The 21,707-nt window shown below is 42.9% G+C and overlaps 1 protein-coding gene across 1 annotated transcript in view; it reads right to left on the bottom strand.

Moving 5' to 3' along the window:
• Positions 1-3,349: 3,349 nt before the first annotated feature.
• Positions 3,350-21,707, bottom strand: part of dnaja2a (DnaJ heat shock protein family (Hsp40) member A2a) — a 36,234-nt gene continuing 17,876 nt past the window's right edge. Inside the window, exons 5-9 of the mRNA XM_084307867.1 lie at positions 20,010-20,143; positions 19,318-19,514; positions 11,636-11,780; positions 10,628-10,755; positions 3,350-6,333 (exon numbers count right to left, since the gene is read on the bottom strand). Coding sequence (XP_084163993.1) covers positions 6,145-6,333; positions 10,628-10,755; positions 11,636-11,780; positions 19,318-19,514; positions 20,010-20,143 — 793 coding nt within the window. The 3' untranslated portion in view covers positions 3,350-6,144. The remainder of the gene's footprint in view (positions 6,334-10,627; positions 10,756-11,635; positions 11,781-19,317; positions 19,515-20,009; positions 20,144-21,707) is intronic.

Below are 21,707 nucleotides of genomic sequence, written 5' to 3'. Positions count from 1 at the left end.
ACAACTTTTAGTCAGGAGAGTGCTATAGTTTCTTCATAGGGCCCCGTTGTTTTTTAGCCAGCAGCTCACGCAGGTAGGGGGCAACTTAGTCACGTGACTCAGTTGGTATTGCTGATTGGCTCGAAAACGGCAGGTTTGTAAACAGCGAACAGGTCTATGGCTGCCATAGTAAAATTGGACAGGAAAAGCTCACAGAAATCACACATCATGGTAATGTGAGAATGATTTGAAATATGTCTTGGGAACCACAGGGATTGCACTTGAACACTAGCCTAGTAGCCTGGATCCAGTCCCCTGAATCACACACTCCCCCCCCACCTCCAAATCCCATCATTCGATTGAGGTATTCTGAATCGCCTGAACTAAATTATAGAATCATTATAGGCAACGGGCAATATGAAATACTGAAGGCAGAGTTCTTCATTGCCATTAAAAATTCACGAGTCATCTAAAGCAAAAGTAAGGTACCAACACTCAGGAAATATGGAACTCTGGAAACATGTATAGTATGATGTGCTTAATTTATGTACAATAGATGCGTTATTTTAAAATAACGCACAATAGACAGGAGCATGTCTATGTTCCCCGGGTCCTATGTTCCCCGATTGATTGATTGATTGAACATTTTAGACCACCATCCCTGATTCCAAACTATAACCTTAACCAACTTCGAAAGAGGGCCTAAGCTTAACAAGTTCGAAACAAGGCGGACATTAATAATTAATCAAATAATAAAAATTTATAAAATGTTCAATCAATTAATCAATCAATCAGGGAACATAGGACCCGGGGAACATAGGGATGATCCCCAATAGACAAGGACTTTGGATGGAGTGATTGGTTATATCAGTAGTCGCTTTGTGACATTTTCTCTTGTTGCAAGATGTCCGACCTACACAAAGCCCCTAATCATTACTGATGAACCTCCTAAACTCAATGTATGTGTGGCCAGGTTCAGCTCCAAGTCCATAGTGAAGTTTGCTGATGACACGCGGGTGGTGGGGCTGATCTCGGACGACGACGAGAAGGCCTACCGGGAGGTTGATGAACTGGCACGCTGGGACAACAGCCTACTCCTGAACATTGGTAAAACCAAGGAGCTGATCGTGGATTTTAGGAGAATACAGCAGGGGACATACACACCACTGAGGATAAATGTGCGCTATCGTGGACAGGGTGAGTGAATGAATGAATGAATGAAAACTTTATTTAACAGATTGCAGAATTGGTACAATACAGTACGGCTCAATACACACAATTGTTAAGGGGATGCAGACCAGAGAAAGACGTTTGTCTTGTTTACATCAAGAGCAGTTTCAAGTATCTGGGAGTCCACATCACAGAGGACCTGACAACACACATAGATTCTGTGGTAAAAAAGGCAAAACAGCGCCTCCATCACCTGAGACAGTTAAGGACGTTCAGAATATCAGGGAAGATACTCCAGTCCTTCTATTCCGGGGCTGTAGAGAGCATTCTGACTGGAAACATCACTGCCTGGTTTGGAAACAGCACGGCCCAGGACAGGAAGGCACTCCAGAGAGCAGCGCGTACTACGGGTATTGCAATACCACCCCTGCAGGACTTATACAATAGGAGGTGCAAATCCAGAGCCTGCAGAATAATGAAGGACCCTCACCACCCCAATAACAGCCTGTTCAAGCTGCTGCGGTCAGGCAAGCGCCTACGGTCACACGCTGCGAGAACAGAGACTCCGGCTCAGCTTCTCCCCCAGGCCATCAGAACACTGAACTCTCCACGCACACATACACATGCTGCAATCACTTTAAACAAAATGGAAAGGTGACTTTAAAGGAATGAGGAATATAAAGGTCACTTTAAGAAAATAACCGGTGTGGTTCTTGTATAGTATAGTTTAGATATAGTAAGTACAGCATAATGAGTTAAAACTGTATATTGTATAGTAGTGTGACCCAGTGCCTTCTCAGGAATTTAGCATGTCTATTTTTATCATGCACATCTTATTACCTGTTTTAATTTTTTATTATTAGTATTATTGCACAATCGATGCGGGCATGACCACCCGCATTTCACTGTATGCCCTGGTATGTATGTGAGTTTTAAAACCTGGTGTCCACCAGAGGGCGCTGCAAACCATTGATTTCTCAGTATCGAATAATGGAGGCAAATGACGGGAGACGCCAGGCCGTAGTAGTTCCTATGCAAATGATTGGGTAACGATATGGTTACATCTAAGACTTCTGTCTTACAGGCCCCTGTACCTCAGAGAATAATATCCCGACAGTGAGGTCTTAATAGGATATTGTTCTGAGGTTCTGGGGGCCCGACAGTGAGGTCTCAATAGGATATTGTTCTGAGGCGCTTGATTCCAGTCTGTTTTTAAAAACCTGGTGTCCACCAGAGGGCGCTGCAAACCATTGATTTCTCAGCATCGAATATGGAGGCAAATGACAGGATGAGGTTCTGGGGCCTGACAGTAAGGTCTTAATAGGCCCCGGCACCTCAGAGAACAATTATATACAATATTCATATTGTATATAATATATATTAGTGGAATTTATCCACCCCCCTCCCTCCCATAGGCAACTTATTGTTCTCCAACTCAGTTTCTGTCTACCATTCTAAGCAATACAAGTATGCCCTTCGTTCTCAAGATGCTCTAAAACTGGACGTTCCCTATATGAGAACTGAACTGGGGAAAAAGGGCTTTTAAATATGCTGCTCTTTCATCCTGGAACAAGCTACAGGAGGACCTAAAATTGCCTACGAATTCAGTTCCCTCGGACAGTGCAACTGTGTTTGATAATTTGCCTGAAATTGGATCTTGCTGTGAATGTTTTAGCTGCATTTTATTGCGACGTTCTTTTTTATGTCTAAACTTTTTGCTGCCTTGCTTGGCCAGGTCGCTCTTGAAAAAGAGATTTTAATCTCAATGATGCTTATCTGGTTAAATAAAGGATTTGATTGATCCCCCGTCCTAGCTCAATCCTTTTGTCTCCACTGATCAGTCACCTTGGTCTCTCACCCTCTCCAGCCCTGCCCAACCCATGTCTACCCCTCCTCCCTCATCTCTGACCTGGGCACAACCCCCTTTCTCTATAATAATAATGCAGGACTTTTAGAAGTCTACTATAAAGACCTACGTTTGACTTGATTCAGCAGCTCTATGGAGGATAGGTAGGCCTGTAAACGCCTGGAGTAACCTGCCATAACTCTTTTTACCCATTCGTACTTTGATACTGAGACTGAGCTAAATAAACCTGTTAACCAAGTCTATATTTGAGTACACCCTTACTCACGGTAAATGATTCCACAATATACACAAACACAATAGAATGGAGACAAACTAGGCACCGCAGATTAGATGCTTGATATTTGAACATTTTATTCAACAACTTCATAAACCTGTTTACAGAAGTATGCCATTTCTTTCATTTATTTTCTTTTTTAAACAGTATTCACTCTTTTGATTGAATGTGACGTCAGTGCAGGAACACGAACAAGCGGTCTTTACATGCACCTGGTCTCACCACACAGATACAGTCGAAAACTTCTCATCAGATGTTTTTTTTTATTCTTTACATTTATTCTTTTTTTCTTTAAATCACAGCACTTTGAATAACGGCCGCTGAGAAAGCGTCCAGGCGGTCCGTCCCGTCGTACAACAAACAACAGCATCGTCCTCCGTTCCAATTTAAAATATATATAGAAAAGGAAAAACAAAGGAAAAACAAAAAGTAAAAACCTACAAAGAAAAGTAAAGCGGTAAAAATCAAGCCAGGTAGAGTACGAACAAAACAAGTCTAACAGTGAGTGAGGCGCTGAATGACAGGAGTACGGAGGTTCTGGTGTTCTAACATCTCTCAGTACAGAGGTTCTGATGTTTACATCGCTCAGCTGGATTCCTGTATATATATGCACATTGGTTAGTTTAAATTTTTTGTATCTGTATTCATTCTTGTAAATACTATGAAAACAAAAATGCAAGTCAGTCACACGCCAAGTAAACAAGAACCGGCCATTTCTGCATCTGATCTGATCTGATCTTGTGTGGTTTGTCGTTGGGAGGATGAGGTGTAGGATGAGGAATACAAGAGGGATTTGATAAGGGGGGGGTGTGTGTGTGCGTGCGTGGTGAGGGGGCTCTGTCATTCTTGTCAATCAATAGGCTGAGAGAGACAAACATAATGGCATTTCGTTTGATATTGTGATCATGATTAATGGAATTACAAAACATGCCAACATTTACATTTTCTTAAGGGAGATCTTTCCTGAACTGAGAAATTGAACTTTTTACAGCTTGTTCTTAGCCCAAATAATGATGCCGTTGGAGCGTTATTTACCCACGCATGTTCAAAACATATTATCATTTCAATAGGAATGTGCAAAGGAACGTAAGATCCGGCTCACAGTAAAGACGCGCGTTAATCATCAATGAGAATAACCCTAAATGCATGAGATTAACAGGCTAATTGTGTCGGCAGGTTATGGAATTGTGTTTAATAGCCTCTATGGTACAGGAGGGGTTGGCACACAAAATAATAGCAAATGACAGGTAATGCTCTTTTTTAAAAGTACCAACACCCCACCCATGTCTTGTGAAGCGTTTTAAGCTCTTTTCATCTCTTCTCCAACGTCCACAAGGGGGCAGGCTCAGAGCCCACATGCGATTGGTCAGACGACGTAGCGGAGGAATGAGGAGCACTCCGTTTGATATAGAGTGTAGGCGTTCTAAGCGGAATGGCGGCCAAAATCGTGATCACGATTATTCTAGATTGTGCAGCCCTAGGTCAGAGCTGGGAGGGGTAGGGGCGAAAAATGTCTTTACGGTTTCAGTCTTGATATGGTTTTAACTTTCTCACAACTATAAATGTTAGCATACAGATTGCCGAGATTAGCTGTGCAAGAAAGACTCACAATATACAGACAGGTTTTGTAACAAAAGGATAATAGCGATCTAGAATTGAATATATCAAAATGCCTATATAATTGCTATGAATCGAGAATAGATTTTTAAATTGAATCGTGAGCCCGGCGATTAAGAATCGAATTGTGAGATTCCTAAAGACTCTCCCGTTCTCTACGCCGCCCTATACGAATGGCGCCGCAGCCCTGAGCAACGGGCGCAGCCATGGAGGCGGGACGAGGACATGGAGCAGAGACCGACCGGGGTGGAGAAAACGTGAGCGAGTCGAGCGTACGGTTTTCAAATCGGTCTTACTATGACTCTGCAAACTAACCTATGAAGCAAACCAGTGTCTGGTGAAGAACGAGTCAAAAATGGCAAAGTATTCCGGTTCCTCACCTTCGACGCCAGATCAGTCACGGACTAGACGTGGTATTATCTGGGACTCTACAGGGGGACAGACCTGGGCAAAAGACCTGTCTCACTACATTTTAAATATCGAGAGGGGGAAGAAAACATGAGGAACACTTCATTCGGTTTGCCTTGCAGGTGATGTTTTACATCAGTTTGCCGTTCTGCTGTCTGGCAAGAAAAACGAAATAAAAAAAAATCCAACTGAATCTTTTCTAAATATCTCAATTCAAATATTAGTTTATTTATTTTTTTTGCCCAGGTCAAAGTGCATTTCCCAGACTAGGATCAAACTAAACCATGCTCTTAAAAAGGCAAGACTCTAATGCGGTCAAACAGCGACCTCTAGGCCAAAGAGCCCCACTTGGTACTGCACCTTGTTCACATGTTATTCTGCTGTGCGGGTTTGGATTTGAACAGGTACAGGGGGAAGGGGCTGCGGTCGCTGGTCAAGAGGGGTCTGGAGAAATTCATAGCATAATAATAAGTTACTAAACTCCAACCCAAAACAAAGAAATGTAAACAAAGCACAATACCAAGCGGGGGGGGGGGGGCTCTTGTGCCTAGACGTCATCACAGATTCTACCTTTGAAAACATCAATGGTCCACTGTTCCAACCATCATTATTCATTTTAAGTCCACGGTTTAAAATGGCTGTCGGGGGGGGGGGAACTAGCGAGTCCAATCATTCTCAACTACGGTCTTGTTTATTCTGCTATGCAACCCATACATTTTTCCCCCAGCACGAGGTGGGGGTCAGTGTGTGTTGGTGTGTGTATGCGCGTGTGTGTGTGTGTGTGTGTGTGTGTGTGTATGCGTGTGTGTGTGTGAGAGAGAGAGAGAGACTACTGGTGGGCACACTGCACCCCGGGCCCGTGGTGGCCCCCCTCCTCGTCGGAGCTGTCGTTGTAGGCCTCCCTGCGGCCGCTCCCTGACGAGCTCTGGCTGACGTCGTAGTCCTGGAGGTCCACCTCCTCCGCGTCGCCGCTGATGATGGGGGCGTCTGACCTCGAGGGAAGCAGGTCCTCCAGCTCCTACAGGGGAGGGGTTGTTAAAGGTCAACACCACCAGTGTTAATTTTGTCAGCTATTTTAATTTTAGTCTTAAGTCATGTGTCAAATGCTCCTTTTTCGTTTATCATATTTAGTCACCTTCATTTATTTTTCATTTAGTCAGTTTTAGTCAACTACAGGTCTGAGCATTTTTAGTCTCCCGTCAGTCTCGATTGTCTTTTTTGTTTTAGTCTAGATTTAGTCGCAGAAAACGGACGAGATTTTTGTCTAGTTTTCGTTAAAAAAAAAATCATTTTATTCTCTTGTAATGCAATTCTATGTACCGCTACAGTCAGTCAAATTCACATTCATTTCTATTGGGATCATAGATTCATGTAGACGCCCCTCTCCCCCAGTAAGGCTGTCCCCGAAGCCTATTGCTTATTAACAGCGAAGGAGTGCGCCGAATGCTTCCGCGTTTTCCCTGATTGGCTGCGACACGCCCCGCGACAGGCGCGGCAACCGCAGCGGCAGAGCTCCGAGCGGAGCGGCAGAGCTTGCGGCATTATTTAGCCGTAAACCGCCATGATTCTCATTCGAAGCTTAGCTCACCTGGCAGCGCGGCGGTCCTGCGGTTTCCCATAATTTTTTTTTTCTTTTTTTTAACATGTATTTTATTCTTTATTCTTTTAACTTTCGCCGGTTAAGGTTAGGCATGGTTAAGGTCAAGGTTAAGGTTAAGGTTAGGCATTGTTTCGGAGTTGGTTAAGGTTAGAAAGGTTAAGTTTAGGCGCTGTTAAGGAGCTGGTTATGGTTAGAGTTTGTCTTAGAGAATGGCAATATTCTTTCTATGGTTAAGGTTAAGGTTAGGCATGGTTAAGGTTAAGGTTAGGCATTGTTTCGGAGTTGGTTAAGGTTAGAAAGGTTAAGTTTAGGCGCTGTTAAGGAGCTGGTTATGGTTAGCGTTTGTCTTAGAGAATGGCAATAGACAGCCTATTTCCGCACTGCCGCTCTCTCGCGCTGCCGCGGTCACATGGTCACATTGTCACATTCTTGCACTCCTCCGCTGTTAAAAAGCAACACGCGTCCCCGAACCCTGTTTTTAGGGTTCCAACGTTCGCCAGGGTTTTTCGAACGGATGTTCGAACGTTAGTTTTTTTAATTAATTCATTTGATTATTATAGATTGCGGAGTCTATCGGTGAAAAACATTTTGTTTACAGTGGTGGCTGTTCATGTAAACAAGCGGCGGTCAGGTGGCGTAGCGGAGATTGCGTTCGTCACCAACGCTGGAGACACTGGATTCGCGTGTTCGAATCCAGCTCCCGGCGTTGTCACCAGCTTGGCTGGCCGTTCACACTAATACAATTTGGCAGTATTAGGGGGTGGGGAAGCTGGAGGGTGGGAATCTGGCGTTGTGGACAGGTCAGGTCTCTGCGCTTGCTAAGCAGGGCAGGACTTGGTGGAGATAGCGTGCCCTCCCACACGTTACACTGTGACTTCACCAATGAGAGCCCTCGCTGCCAAGTGAAAAGACGTCACTGGAAATTCATTTAGAAAACAGTAATCCAATGGCTGGTATTGATAATATAATACTAACTGCTGCACGCTCGGAGCTAACCGGAGCTAACACAGAACAGGATGGTAAAGCAAATATAATGACTTCCTTTCTGGGGTTTTCAAAATAAAAGTGCGACGTTTATAGCAGCGGACCTAAAGTTGTAACGTTAGTTTAGGTTCGTGTTAACGTTAGATAATGTACAAAATAAACGTTTTCCGCTGCTATAAACGTTGCACTTATATTTTGAAAACCCCAGAAAGGAAGTCATTATATTTGCTTTACCATCCTGTTCTGTGTTAGCTCCAGTTAGCTCCGAGCGTGCAGCAGTTAGTATTATATTATCAATACCAGCCACTGGATTACTGTTTTCTAAATTGGGGAGGCTTGTAATCGTCAAGGTAAGAGGATTTTAAGTCATGGTATCCATAAACTTCAATCGGTTCGGATACTTTGAAGGAATGAGAATATCAACAAACCTGTAGGGAACATCAGGCTCCGGCCCGCCTCACTTCCAGTGATGAAGCTAAGCTATGCTAACGGAGTGACTGTTCCCAAAGCTAAATGCACGCACAGAGACAAAAAAGGTATGCATCTTCTTGTCTAACTCCAGGGAAGATGTTAAATAAGCGAATTTCCCAAAATGTTGGAGTTTTCCTTTAAGCGTTCGCAAATTTCCCTGTCCTCCCATTGACTAAAGCGCTGGCACAGAACAGCCTAATTTGGTCAATGGGCGTGGCTCTCAATGTGTTAATGTACCAGTGCATTCGTTCGGCAAACACTGCATACTGAACCGATGGTCCAGTACTGAAACGGTTCGGTATGTGTACCGGTACACCCCTAGTCAACACTGCAGCTTAGACATTGCGTTATATTCTCACAGTGGCCAGGCTCAGGTTGGGATTAGTCGTTTAGTTTTTGAGAGACAAATCTGGACTTTATGATTTCTTTTGTTAACAGCACGGCTGTTATACATGTAATACAAACCAATACTCCTGAAAGATCATGCATGTTGGAAGAATGTAGTTGAAGAATGTAGTTAAATAATGTACTAGTTGCAAAGCAACCCATTGGAATCGAATGGTAAATGGCGCATTTATATAAGAGCTTTTATCCAAAGCTCTTTACAACTTATACAACCCATTCACACAGCGACCATGCAAGGTGCCGTCCTGCTCGTCGGGAGCAGTTAGGGGTTGTGTCTTGCTCAATGCCTCAAGCAGCTGCTCAGACCTCTGGAATGGAATGGTTCCCGTTTAATGAACAATGCAGCATTGTTTGCCCCTTAGATGTTGGGTTTACAGTCGGTCCACACAGCCACAGAAAGAAAACCACCCCATAGACCCAGGATCTCACTGTTAGATGTTGGGTTTACAGTCGGTCCACACAGCCACAGAAAGAAAACCACCCCATAGACCCAGGATCTCACTGTTAGATGTTGGGTTTACAGTCGGTCCACACAGCCACAGAAAGAAAACCACCCGATAGACCCAGGATCTCACTGTTAGATGTTGGGTTTACATTGGGTCCACACAGCCACAGAAAGAAAACCACCCCATAGACTCAGGATCTCACTGTTAGATGTTGGGTTTACATTGGGTCCACACAGCCACAGAAAGAAAACCACCCCATAGACCCAGGATCTCACTGTTAGATGTTGGGTTTACAGTCCGTCCACACAGCCACAGAAAGAAAACCACCCCATAGACCAGTGCTTCTCAAACTTTTTCTGTCAGGCCCCCCTTTGGCGGACCAAAATATTTTGGGCCCCCCCCCCCCCCCCAAATATTTTACAGTCGGTCCACACAGACACAGAAAGAAAACCACCCCATAGACCCAGGATCTCCTGGTTAACAAAGCTGCTACGGTGTACATCATTTTCAGGCCCCATTTAAACATAATTTCACTGATCACTTTAGTATTGAGAAACGTAGTACTTTTAACTTTTTGCTGCATGGCTCCAATACAATCCCATGAGGCAAGAGTTTTAGCCAAAACGGGAAGCTCGCAGTATAATCAGATGTATCTTCGTTGTACTGAGGAAATAGTAGCAGACCGTATATATCATATAGAAAGTTTCAGAGGCCAGTTATGCATGTAACTGAGCCACTTGGAAAGCACAACGTCTGCGAAACTCATACTGTTTGATACAGTGTCCTCAGTAGAACATATGAAGACACACATTATACAGTGCAAGCTTCCTGGTTTGGACAATGACATGCATCATGGTTTTTGAAGGTTAGAATGCTCTACGGGTCAAATTAAACAATGGAGCTTGAGCCTGAAGCAGTGAAATGTGCAGAGTAACTCTTAACTCAATCAGCGCCATAAACTGTCCCCATCTCTGCCGCTTCAAGGCCAGCTTAAAATGGTCATTTCCGCGCTGTTTCATGATGTTTGCAGAGCTGTGTGTGTGTTCTGTATTATAGCTGTGGAGACAATGGTGTGGCTCATTTGACAGACACTACTTGTCGTCCAACATGGAAACAATAGTTTGTTTCTACACACTGTAGTTTGTAGTTTATTACATGCTAAACATTGCGCATTTCCAAGATAATCCAGTATTTTTTCATAGATCGCGAGATCAAACGTGGATCCGGATGATGATTTAGAACGGGGATCAGAGGAAAAAGATCAAAGGATCTAAAAACGTATTATTACGTGTTTGGCGCTCAAGCGTTGGCGAGGAAACAAGTAAGTAATATTACGTGATTGGCGCTGAATGAGTTAACAATGCAGCTCGAGCCTGAAGCAGTGAAATGTGCCGAGTCACTCTTACCGTGAGTTTCTCTGGGCTGATCCAGTTGTTGTCGGGGAACTGGACGTCAAACTTGATATACAGGTCTCCCTTCTCAAAGGGGTTCCGGTACTGTGGCATGCCCTCCCCACGCACCACTCTCACCGAGCCTGGGGACAGAACACACATGAGGAACCAGAACACAAGAGGAACCAGAACACATGAGGAACCAGAACACACACCAGAACACAGACCAGAACGCGTGTAGCTTATTCCCAGCGGAAGAGTGCGTCGCGTTTCTCTGATTGGCCATGACGCCCATGTGACCGCGGCAGCGCGAGAGAGCGGCAGTGCGGAAATAGGCTGCATCCTCCACGTCAAGAAAGACAGACAGGCATTCTCTGTGACAAACCCTAACCTTAACCAACTCCGAAATAATGCCTAACCTTAACCCTCCCTAACCTTAACTTAACCCTAACCTTAACCAACTCCGAAATAATGCCTAACCTTAACTTAACCCTAACCTTAACCAACTCCGAAAGAATGCCTAACCTTAACCCTCCCTAACCTTAACCAACTCCGAAAGAATGCCTAAACTTAACCAGCGGAAGAATGCACGTTTATAGCGAGAGATGATAAACGTAAAACATTTAATTGAAGTGATTCGAACTTGTGACCAACCGCACCGCAGGCTCCACAGCACGGCGGCATACCAGTTGAGCTAAGCGTCGAATGAAAAACATCTGGGATTACGGCTACATAATGCCGCAAGCTCTGCTCTGCCGCGGGGCGTGTCGCAGGCAATCAGGGAAAACGCGGAAGCACTCGGCAGCACTCTTCGGCTCCAAATAAAGAATAGGCGACCAGAACATACATGAGGAACCAGAACACAAGAGGAACCAGAACACAAGAGGAACCAAAACACACACCAGAACACACAAGAGGAACCAGAACACACATGAGGAACCAGAACACAGAACACAGATGAGGAACCAGAACACAGAACACAGATGAGGAACCAGAACAGACCGGAGCATCAGTAGGACTCACCTGGCTCGATCACTTTGCCAGCGGGATACTTGACTACGATCTGTCTGCCGTCTAAGTGTTTCAACGTGAACTGGAAGCCACAGAGCGCCTCGACCAGGCCGATCTTGTGGGTCATGTGCAAGTCTTTGCCATCTCGCCGGTATGTCTGCACAAGAGGAGAGGGAGGGAGTTAGTTTGTCTCCCCTATTTTGAACATTTAGCAACCATCCGATTTGAAATCAGTTAAAAAATGGCTGAGCTGTCCTAAGAATAAAAAACCTACTGTACATACAGTAGATTTCATTCTCTGTTCTTCATGCACGCCTGGTGATACTAAATCCAAATTGAACTCTGCCATTTGGCTATAACAAGGTCATTTATAGGCCTCATATTCTATTATTCTATAATAATATTTCAAATTGCATGGGTCCGGATGACAGAATTCAGTACTGTATCTTCAAAACCGTCTGTTTAATCATCTTCCCTTTATTAATTTCCTTAGATTTTGTGTACATGTGATCTCAAGAAGGTGCTGAACGAGCTCAGTGGCAGTTTCTTATGTCTGGTAATTTTTAGCATGGTGTTATTCACAGTCAAAGATGCAAAGAAAAATCACAATTCATATTCTCCTTTGTTTCATCACAATTTAAGCAAGCCTAGTAATCTGACACTGGGAATACATTCACTGAGGTCCATAGATGCCCCTAGATACCAAGAACATGCAAATGGGCCTTGTAGAAGTGGAGCAATATGCCATTTACTTTAGGCGGATTTTCTGAAAATAGGGCTCCGGGCGAGGTTAAGTTATTACATTATTGGGTTTTATTTTATTACATTTCCGACCAAGTTAAGTGCCAAATCTATTACATTCTCAGGAGTCGTTACATTATTAGGAAATGATTACATCACAAAAATGATCAAAATTTGTACATTTTCTATGAATAGATCGGCATCATAGGGTGCGGCATCCAGACATTCCAAATTAACCCTGAAAAACCACAACCCCTTCACACCCGCTCTGCTGAGGATTAGGGCCACACATGCACACACAGACCGGACTACAGCTAATACACAGATATGCAGGCCATACCACAGGGCAAAGCTCACACTGTGACAAACTGGAACATGGATTATACCACATTTGTTTTAAGCTTGGATTCACTTGCGTCAAAGAGTATTGTTGTTAATGTCTACTAGTGCTAGTGTTACACATGCTGCACACACTCGCACTCAACGGTCACTTTACACAATGAAAGGTCACGTTAAAAAATAAAACGGGAGTGGTTCTTGTATAGTAAATAGATGGATATAGCAAGATAACATAATGATATATAGTATAACTGTAGATTGTATAGCATTGTATATTAGTGTACATAAGACCCAGTGGCTCATCCGTAGCTAACAGTGTATTGCACTATCGCAGGACCTTAGCATGTCTTACCATGCTTTTGTAAACTTTATGTACATTATACCTGTTATGTCTTATTACTTGTATTATTGCACAAATGTCTTATTCTCATTCCTATTCTTATTAGGGGTGGAACGGTTCACAAAATCGACGGTTCGGTTCATATCACTGTTTTAGGTTTACGGTTCGGTATAAGTATTTAATTTAATTAAATTTTTAACACTCCAAAAATACTAGGGATGCACCGAACATTCGGCCACCGAAAATTGACGGCCGAAAATGGTTAAAAAGGCTCTTTCGGCTTTTGGTCGAAAAGGTTTTAGCACCGAAAATATATCACAGAATGTCAAAGAACAGGGATACGTAACGTTCGTAACCGAAAGTGTTGTTGTGATGACGTAATCAAAACGTGCAACGTGTAACGTGAGCAGCTTGGCAGCTCTTCCTGCGTTCTGCAGCCTGTGATAACTAACTCCTCTTGGGAGTCGCGTTGTTTCTATGTATAAACTCTGCGACCGCGAGCAACGCATCCAATAAATGCGTCTTTAACATGCTTTATATCCTCGCCATTACTATATGCCCATCGCGGTTAAAACATTTTGAACTAACGTTAGCGTTAAGATAGCTAACGCTTCCATTCCTCTTTGACCCGTCTCTCGTAAGCTACGTCATCCCCCGCTAAGTCATGGGAGATGTAGTAAATACAACAGTCCTGTGTGTGTGTCTTTATGCAGATCGTTATGCAGTTTTAAAGCACCTTGGCTTTGTTCTGAATGCACTTTGTTGTAGTTATCCTACAGAGAAAAGAAAATGCACTTGACTTTAATGCACATTTTGTTGTATGCAGAGAAAATGTTTAAATTGTACAATCTTTCAGCAGTCAGTCTGAAATTAATGTATGCATTCAAAAGTGCTGAATAAATGTTTTATGGGCCCATAATAGTGATTATTAATATTATTTAAGCTAAGTTTAGCCATAATCGGCGGCTACGTGGCGTAGTGGGCAAGGCGCTCGCCACGAATGACGGAGACGCTGGTCGTTCATACTAATACACATTGGCCGTATTAGGGGGTGGGAAACTGATGGGTGGGGATCGGGCGTTGTGGACAGCGACTCCTACAGGTCGGTTGGTGCGCCTGCGCAGTAGAATCAGGAAGTGTCGGGGGCAGCGTGAGACTCCCACGTGTTACTCCTCGCCACAGAGATCGAGCTGCGCAGGTGAAAAGATGCGACTGCTGTTACCTCAAGTACCGGAGGGGACTTGTGCTATGTATGACTTAGTCCACATTGCAGCCGGCTTGTGGGAGGCAAGAAACAGCGTTCGTGACAGGGGAGGGTTGAATTGGATGATACGAAATTGGGATGGGAGAAAAATATAGAAAATGGGAGAAAAAGTGGATAAAAAAAAAAAGTTTAGCCATAATCATGTCTTTTGCCATAATCAGGTAGCTGAAAAAAAAAGAAATACATTATATATATATTTATATTAATCATTTTCGGTTTTCGGCCAACTGTTTCCTATTTTCGGTATCGGCCAAGAATTTCCCATTCGGTGCATCCCTAAAAAATACCATACATCAACATAAGATATATAGCCTAAAAATAATCCAACTTTTCAGTTATTCTCAAGGACGTAGTCATGCAAAAACTGAAAGAATGAGGCCATTTGACATCAGGCACATTATTTGACAGTGACGGTTAGAGCTAGGAGAGATTTTGGTACAGCAAGAGGGGAGGCATTGCTGATTTAAACATGTTTCTCATTTATTTCGTAAAAAAAGTTTACTTTTTAATGTTTGGCACACAAAGACCGAACTGACTGAAAAATATAGGCAACATTTGTCAAAGTATTAACTCGTCAATATACCCCCCTTCCCCACTAATCGAACTGGTGTCGTGGAGTCACTTCTCTGTGAGCGAAAAAACTAATTTAAAAAAAATTAAAGTATAAGGAAGTTGCATTGTTCATTTCAATACCTGTAATAGTACAGTAGTCCACACGCACACATGTGCATTCAGTTAAGTTGGCTAATACAAACAGTTCAGTTTGTCAGGTACATGCAACACAGATTACAGTGTTTACATCCGTCTGCTTGAGAAAATACCATGTTCTGCAATCAAAATGATTGAAGTGAGATGAACAGACTGCATTTTATTAGATAAAACATGTTGACAAAGTTTTACTTTGCAGTTGAAAAAAGGTAATAAATCGCAATATTAATATCGCAATACTCAGCATATCACAATATATTTAGTACCGCAATACTATCGTATCGTGACTCAAGTATCGTGATAGTATCGTATCGTGAGGCCTCTGGTGATTCCCACCCCTAATACATACCTATTTTGTGCTCTTGTTGAGACAGAGTCCAATAATAATAAAAAAAATTGAAAAACCTATATAATATACTAATACTATATAATACGATATATATAATATACTGCATTTCCTGCTGAATAGATGTTTTTCAGACTCCCAAGAAGCATCTCATGGCACGGTTCTGGATGGCATTACATTCAGGTGCATCATCAAAACCCCATACTCCAGCAACATAAAATAAAACAGAACAAACCATTGAATCAAATAATTGTGTAAATGTTGAAAACCCAAGGTCAGTGCATACTTTCATTTTACTCAACACACCCCCTAGTGCCCTTCCTGCTGACTGGCAGTATTTTCCTTCCTTCTATGAAGCTCATAAGAGTATGCGTAAGTCAGGAGCGTTGGTCAAAATTGAAACCTATGGTTTGCTGTTCATGTTTTTTCCTGAAGTGCATAATCTGTTCTTTCACTGTTAATCGCAAGTCTCCATTTACTGCACCAAGAACTCAGAATATTCCAATAATTTGTAAATTTGCTTCATTTTCTGCAACCAGGACAATATCATCAGTGTACAATAAAATACTTAGAATTATGTTATCGATTGGAATACCAAGATTGGCTTGCTTAATTTCTTGCGCCATACAAATGCATTCGATACAAACACCTCAAGAAAAAGGACAATCTGTTCCAACCACAAGTAAATAACCGCAGATTAAGCAGACATTAGAATTTTGAGAATGCAATAGCTATCGTTTTAGCATTTTAAAAAGTATGCATTTTGTACTTTAGGTTAGGGGTGGACGGTATGGTCTAAAATTTATATCACGGTATAATTTGAAGCATAGACGGTAACGGTATATATCACGGTATCATCGTTTTTGATAAAAAAAATTATTTTATTTTATATATATATATATATATATTTTTTTTTTATAAAATATATATATTATATAATTAGACTTGTACTGGTATTATCTGCGAGACATCGCCACCACGCAACAAGCTCCACTGTCTGTGTGTACTCTAGTAGCCTCCAGCTACGGCCAGAATTCTCCGGAGCTGCACCTGGACCTATACTCGAGTAGCCTCGAGCAGAGCTACGGCCAGGATTCTCCGGCGCTGCACCTGGACCCTATTGTATTGGTATTATAACGTTAGCAAGCCCTCAGCTCGAATACGCATCGAATCAGTGTTATAAGACATTGATATCATGAGCTATCTGTAGCTACTGCATATATAACGTTAATACAACGCCTCAGTGAATTATTTAGTTCAATGGGACATTTCGTTTTGAACGGTGAACTAACTTGTGTTAACGTGAGCTAACAGGTAGCATACACGTCTCTAGTACTAGACTTTGTGGAGCGTTTGTTGATGTCAGGAGCTATCGGTAGCTGGCCGACTAGATACCGTTCGGTTAGACAATGCCCCATCATGTATTAAACTAAAAGTGAATAGTTGACTGGGTCATTTTGTAACGGTAGCTAAGCTAACGTTAGCTCAGGGAGACGCCGACAGCTCCCGTGTCCCGTCCCACTAGACTACTAGACCCGTGTTTACATGCGTGCGGTAGGGGCTGGCACGCCCACTGCGCGAAGCCTCCTAAATAACTTTTTCCAGTTCGCACATATCTATTATCTATGACTAATTCTATCTATTTTTAGGGGCAAATGCCAGTGAAATAGTCGCGCTGTGGTTACATGACGTCATTGCTATTTTAGAGCTGCACTACCGGTTACACGGTATACTCAAAATCCATACCGTAGAGCAAATTCATACCGTTTATACCGTATACCGTTTATACCGTCCACCCCTACTTCAGGTTGTACTTTAGTTCGTATATTTTGTATAGCGTTTGGCCTTTATTATTTTTTTTATTCTGTGTGAAGCACAACCTCAGGGGCTCATACAGAACCAAGTATTTCACTGTAATGTATTTTATACGTGACAAATAAAACTAGGGCTGGGCGATATGGCCAAAACAATTGATCTCCGATTAAAAAAGAAAATATCCGATTTCCGATTTTAATAGATTTTTTTTCTCTTGAAAACTATCAAATCATTCAAATAACCTTTGTTTTTATTTGACACAAATTATTAAACCAAGATGAATTTCCCTATTGGGATTGAAGTGCAAACCTAACTTTCACCAAAAAAAAAATATATGAACCCTTTATTCGCCAAGGACGAGTTTCCATGTCATTCTCCGCCATGCGTAATCTGCCAATGACGCCGTAAGGCGTCTTTGAGATCAATATTTCAAAAATCTGTGATGGCAATCATATTTTACCCACGGAGTCTTGAGATCCCCCGTTGATCTCCTCTCAACTCTCCAACAGTTCAAGAGCGCCATCTGGTGGCCGATCGTCGGATCGCCCAAACAGGAAATGAGCGGCAGGAAGTGGTGCTCATCCATATTCGGTCCGGCCACTCGCCATCGTTCGCGGGACTCGAGCTCGACACAATGGATAGCGATCCGTTGCCAATAACTCGATAAACAACATGATTTTTGGACGTATATACTATTATACAACCTGGAAATGGATCGCATATATCAACATCCCATAATAGCAATCTTTTTGCTCCACGCTCATCACCAAACGCTACGAGGAGACTGGGGTGAGTTTCAGCCTGTTTGTTTACCATTTTCGATACAAACTGCTATGATCAATATATCACCCATACTACATGATTCATTTAATGTCGGCCATGGACTTATAACCCCCCCCCCCCCCCCCCCCTCCGGTCACCAGCTGATGATGAGGCAAGACGTTTAGGACCTTGTGCAATTGAAAGTTTTATTATGACGTCAATCGGTATCAAACTACTTTTGATGATCTAATAATGTATTTAGAGCTATAAATCACGTTCTGCAGAATGCTGCAGAAAACGATAAAAACATATTTATACTTTAGACCGTATTTTAGTATGAATATGTGAATGAAAAAGTAGAACGTTGATACATCCTAAACGATAGATAATTGACGTTGAATGGGCCATAGTAATGTCAATTTAGCAATACAATTTAAAAAGTTATAGCCCTGCAAAGGGGAACTTCTCCATAGACAAATAGAGCTGGCAGAGGACGGTATAAGGATGTACATAAGCGTGGCAGAGAAAGGGTTAATAGTGCAATAACTTGCTTTTTCACCAAACTTCACTTAAAACAAATAAAAGGTGCCCCTTGATCATCAAACAAGAATGAATTTCCCTATTGAGATTAATAAAGTGCAAATCTAACTTTCACCAAACATCACTCAAAATAAAAGGTGACTAAAAAAAATTAATAAGTGAACGGGTTAACCCTTTGTCGCGTAGTAGTGAAAGGTTAACCTTCTGTATAGCCCCTTTCGTGACTGTGATGCACGCCAACAAGGTTTGGCCGAGTGAATCCAGTCCCTTGCTCCTCAGTAGGAAACCACCCTAGATTTACTCTGAAGAACTGTTCGGACACGAAACGTTCGTTATACAAGTATCGCAGAGAAATTTCAAAGGTACTCACAGTTGCACGAGGGTCTTGGACAGAGAATTGCAATGGTTTGAAAGCTCGGCGTTGCTAATAAACATTTTAAATATTTTTTATAAACGTGTAAACATCACCAAGACGGCAGTGCGGCTCTGCAGATATACCCTACTCCTCATTGGGGCATTCGGGGGGAGAGCAGCCATACGTTCTTCGCCGTTTACACGTTTATAAAAATTATTTTAAATGTTTATTAGCAACGCAGAGCTTTCAAACCATTGCGATTTTCTGTGAGTACCTATGAAATTTCTCTGCGATACTTGTATAACGGACTTTTCGCGTCCGACCAGTTCTTCAGAGTAAATCTAGGGTGGTTTCCTACTGAGGAGCAAGGGACTGTGGATTCACTCGGCCAAACCTTGTTGGCGTGCATCACTACCTTCTGTAGTGTGGTCATGAAAGGGTTAACCATGGTGTGGCGCGGTAGGGTTAAAGGAGCAGCACCCACCTCATGCTCCTTCTCCTGCAGCACAAGGACGATGTCCCCGGGCTCCACCTGGGGCGCCTGGTCAGCCTCCCCTCCAAAGGTGATCTTCTGACTGTGCTTCATGCCCTTGTCCACGTGCACCTCCAAGATCTTCACCTCCTTTATCACTTTCTTTCCTTCACACTTTTTACAGCGATCCTTCTCGCTTATCACCTCACCTGGGGGGGGGGTTAGAGTCAATGCAAATTTTAAATAAATAAATTAAACATAATAATAATAATAATAAAAAAAAAACAGTTGCTATGTATCCCATCATCTACAAGGGACCAGAATTGCGTCTGGAACTGATGAGTCAATATCCCAATAGGTAGTTATTTTAGTTTTTTTTTTAAAGCAAGTTTTGTTAAGAAAGGCGACCCCGTGGCCAACGATGGACTCGTCACTGTCTCGTTAACCGTCAGTCATCCCTTTCATGTTTCATGAGGTAATTACGAGTAACTACAAGTCGAGTGCATTTAATGATAATCACCGGCTAGTAGATTATAATCTCATGTCGTTTGCAGACCGAAAGATTCCGCTCGTAAGGACTATTATGAAAATGGGCATATTGCTAATCAGGATATGAAAATGCAAATGAACGCCATATATCCCTCAACTGAGGTCATCGCTAGTTTCCAGAATAATAATGTGCAATGAGTCAGTATGTCCCTTACCTTCTCCATTACAGTCAGTACAGACCGACTGCATCTGTTGGACCATGCCCGGGGCCAGCTGTCTGATCATGATGCGCATACCACGCCCCCTACAGGTCACACACTTCTGTACAGCACCCGTCTTCCCTCCTTGCCTGCAAACACACACACACACAAAGAGATGTATGGGCGGACAGGTAGGGAGGAATAAATTGTGCAAATGGCTTTCAAACGCGGGTGGAACTAAAACATGTCAACATATTTGGGGAATACACACATTTCCTATCTTCCCCAGTCAGACGAGAAGATTGATAAAGGTAATCTATGTACATCCAGTGCAGAGAGAGAGGACTGGGTGCGTGCTAGCCTAGCTTAGCCCAGTGCAGAGAGAGAGGACTGGGTGTGTTCTAGCCTAGCTTAGCCCAGTGCAGAGAGAGAGGACTGGGTGTGTTCTAGCCTAGCTTAGCCCAGTGCAGAGAGAGAGGACTGGGTGTGTTCTAGCCTAGCTTAGCCCAGTGCAGAGAGGGGACTGGGTGTGTTCTAGCCTAGCTTAGCCCAGTGCAGAGAGGGGACTGGGTGTGTTCTAGCCTAGCTTAGCCCAGTGCAGAGAGAGGACTGAGTGTGTTCTAGCCTAGCTTAGCCCAGTGCAGAGAGAGAGGACTGGGTGTGTTCTAGCCTAGCTTAGCCCAGTGCAGAGAGAGAGGACTGGGTGTGTTCTAGCCTAGCTTAGCCCAGTGCAGAGAGAGAGGACTGGGTGTGTTCTAGCCTAGCTTAGCCCAGTGCAGAGAGAGAGGACTGGGTGTGTTCTAGCCTAGCTTAGCCCAGTGCAGAGAGAGGACTGGGTGCGTTCTAGGCTTGGCAGATTGCTCCACTACTACAAGCTCCATTTGCATGTTCAAATATTGCGTCGGTTACTATGCTTGAGTAAATTGTAATGAACCAAAAGGAGAATATAAATTATTCGTTTTTTCCCCCTCAAGTGAAAAATTGCCACTGAGCTCATTCAGCACCTTCTTGAGATCAAGTGTATATATAATAAAAAAAAAATTTAAATTTAAAAATTTAAAATTAAAATAAAAAAAAACTAAGCAAATGAACAAAGGGCAATTGATTTATGGGTTTTTTTGTAGATCCCGTACTGAATTTTGCCATCCGGACACATAGTTTGAAACAGGGTTTGAAATTAAAGGGGGCTTGGGGCAAAATGCCCTCACAAATTGACCAAATGCCCTCGAAAATCAGTTAAGGGGGGCAAAAAAAGGCCCCGACAGTTTACCAATTATATATATATATATATATATATATATATATATACAGAGAACAAAATAAGCACCCGCAAAGCGCCAATGGTGGGCAGATTTGAACAAAATAATCATGTAAAATAAAGGACAGTCGCCTTTTTGCAGCCCTCAATCTCTCCTATTCAAAGAAAAAGAGGGACTGTTAGATCCAATCACCAAGTGCACCTTGACCATATGGAACAGAGTAGTAAAAACACACAAATTGGAGAAGCAGTCAGGGGTTCTGAGATGGGTAGCACATGACAAGAGATTCAAGCCAGGGAGGTTGGACCATGGATTCAGAAGGTGGGAGAGGGGGGGGGGGGGGGGGGGCAACAGCGATATGCAGAATGATAAGAGAAGGGGGAAATGCAAACCCTACAAAAATTAAGGAGAAATTTGGACTAGAAAACAGGGACCACTTCAGATATCTACAGGT

Source organism: Notolepis coatsorum, assembly GCF_963971535.1.
Source record: "Notolepis coatsorum genome assembly, chromosome: 2".
Lineage (NCBI taxonomy): Eukaryota > Metazoa > Chordata > Actinopteri > Aulopiformes > Paralepididae > Notolepis > Notolepis coatsorum.
This window is presented reverse-complemented; position numbering and strand designations above follow the sequence as displayed.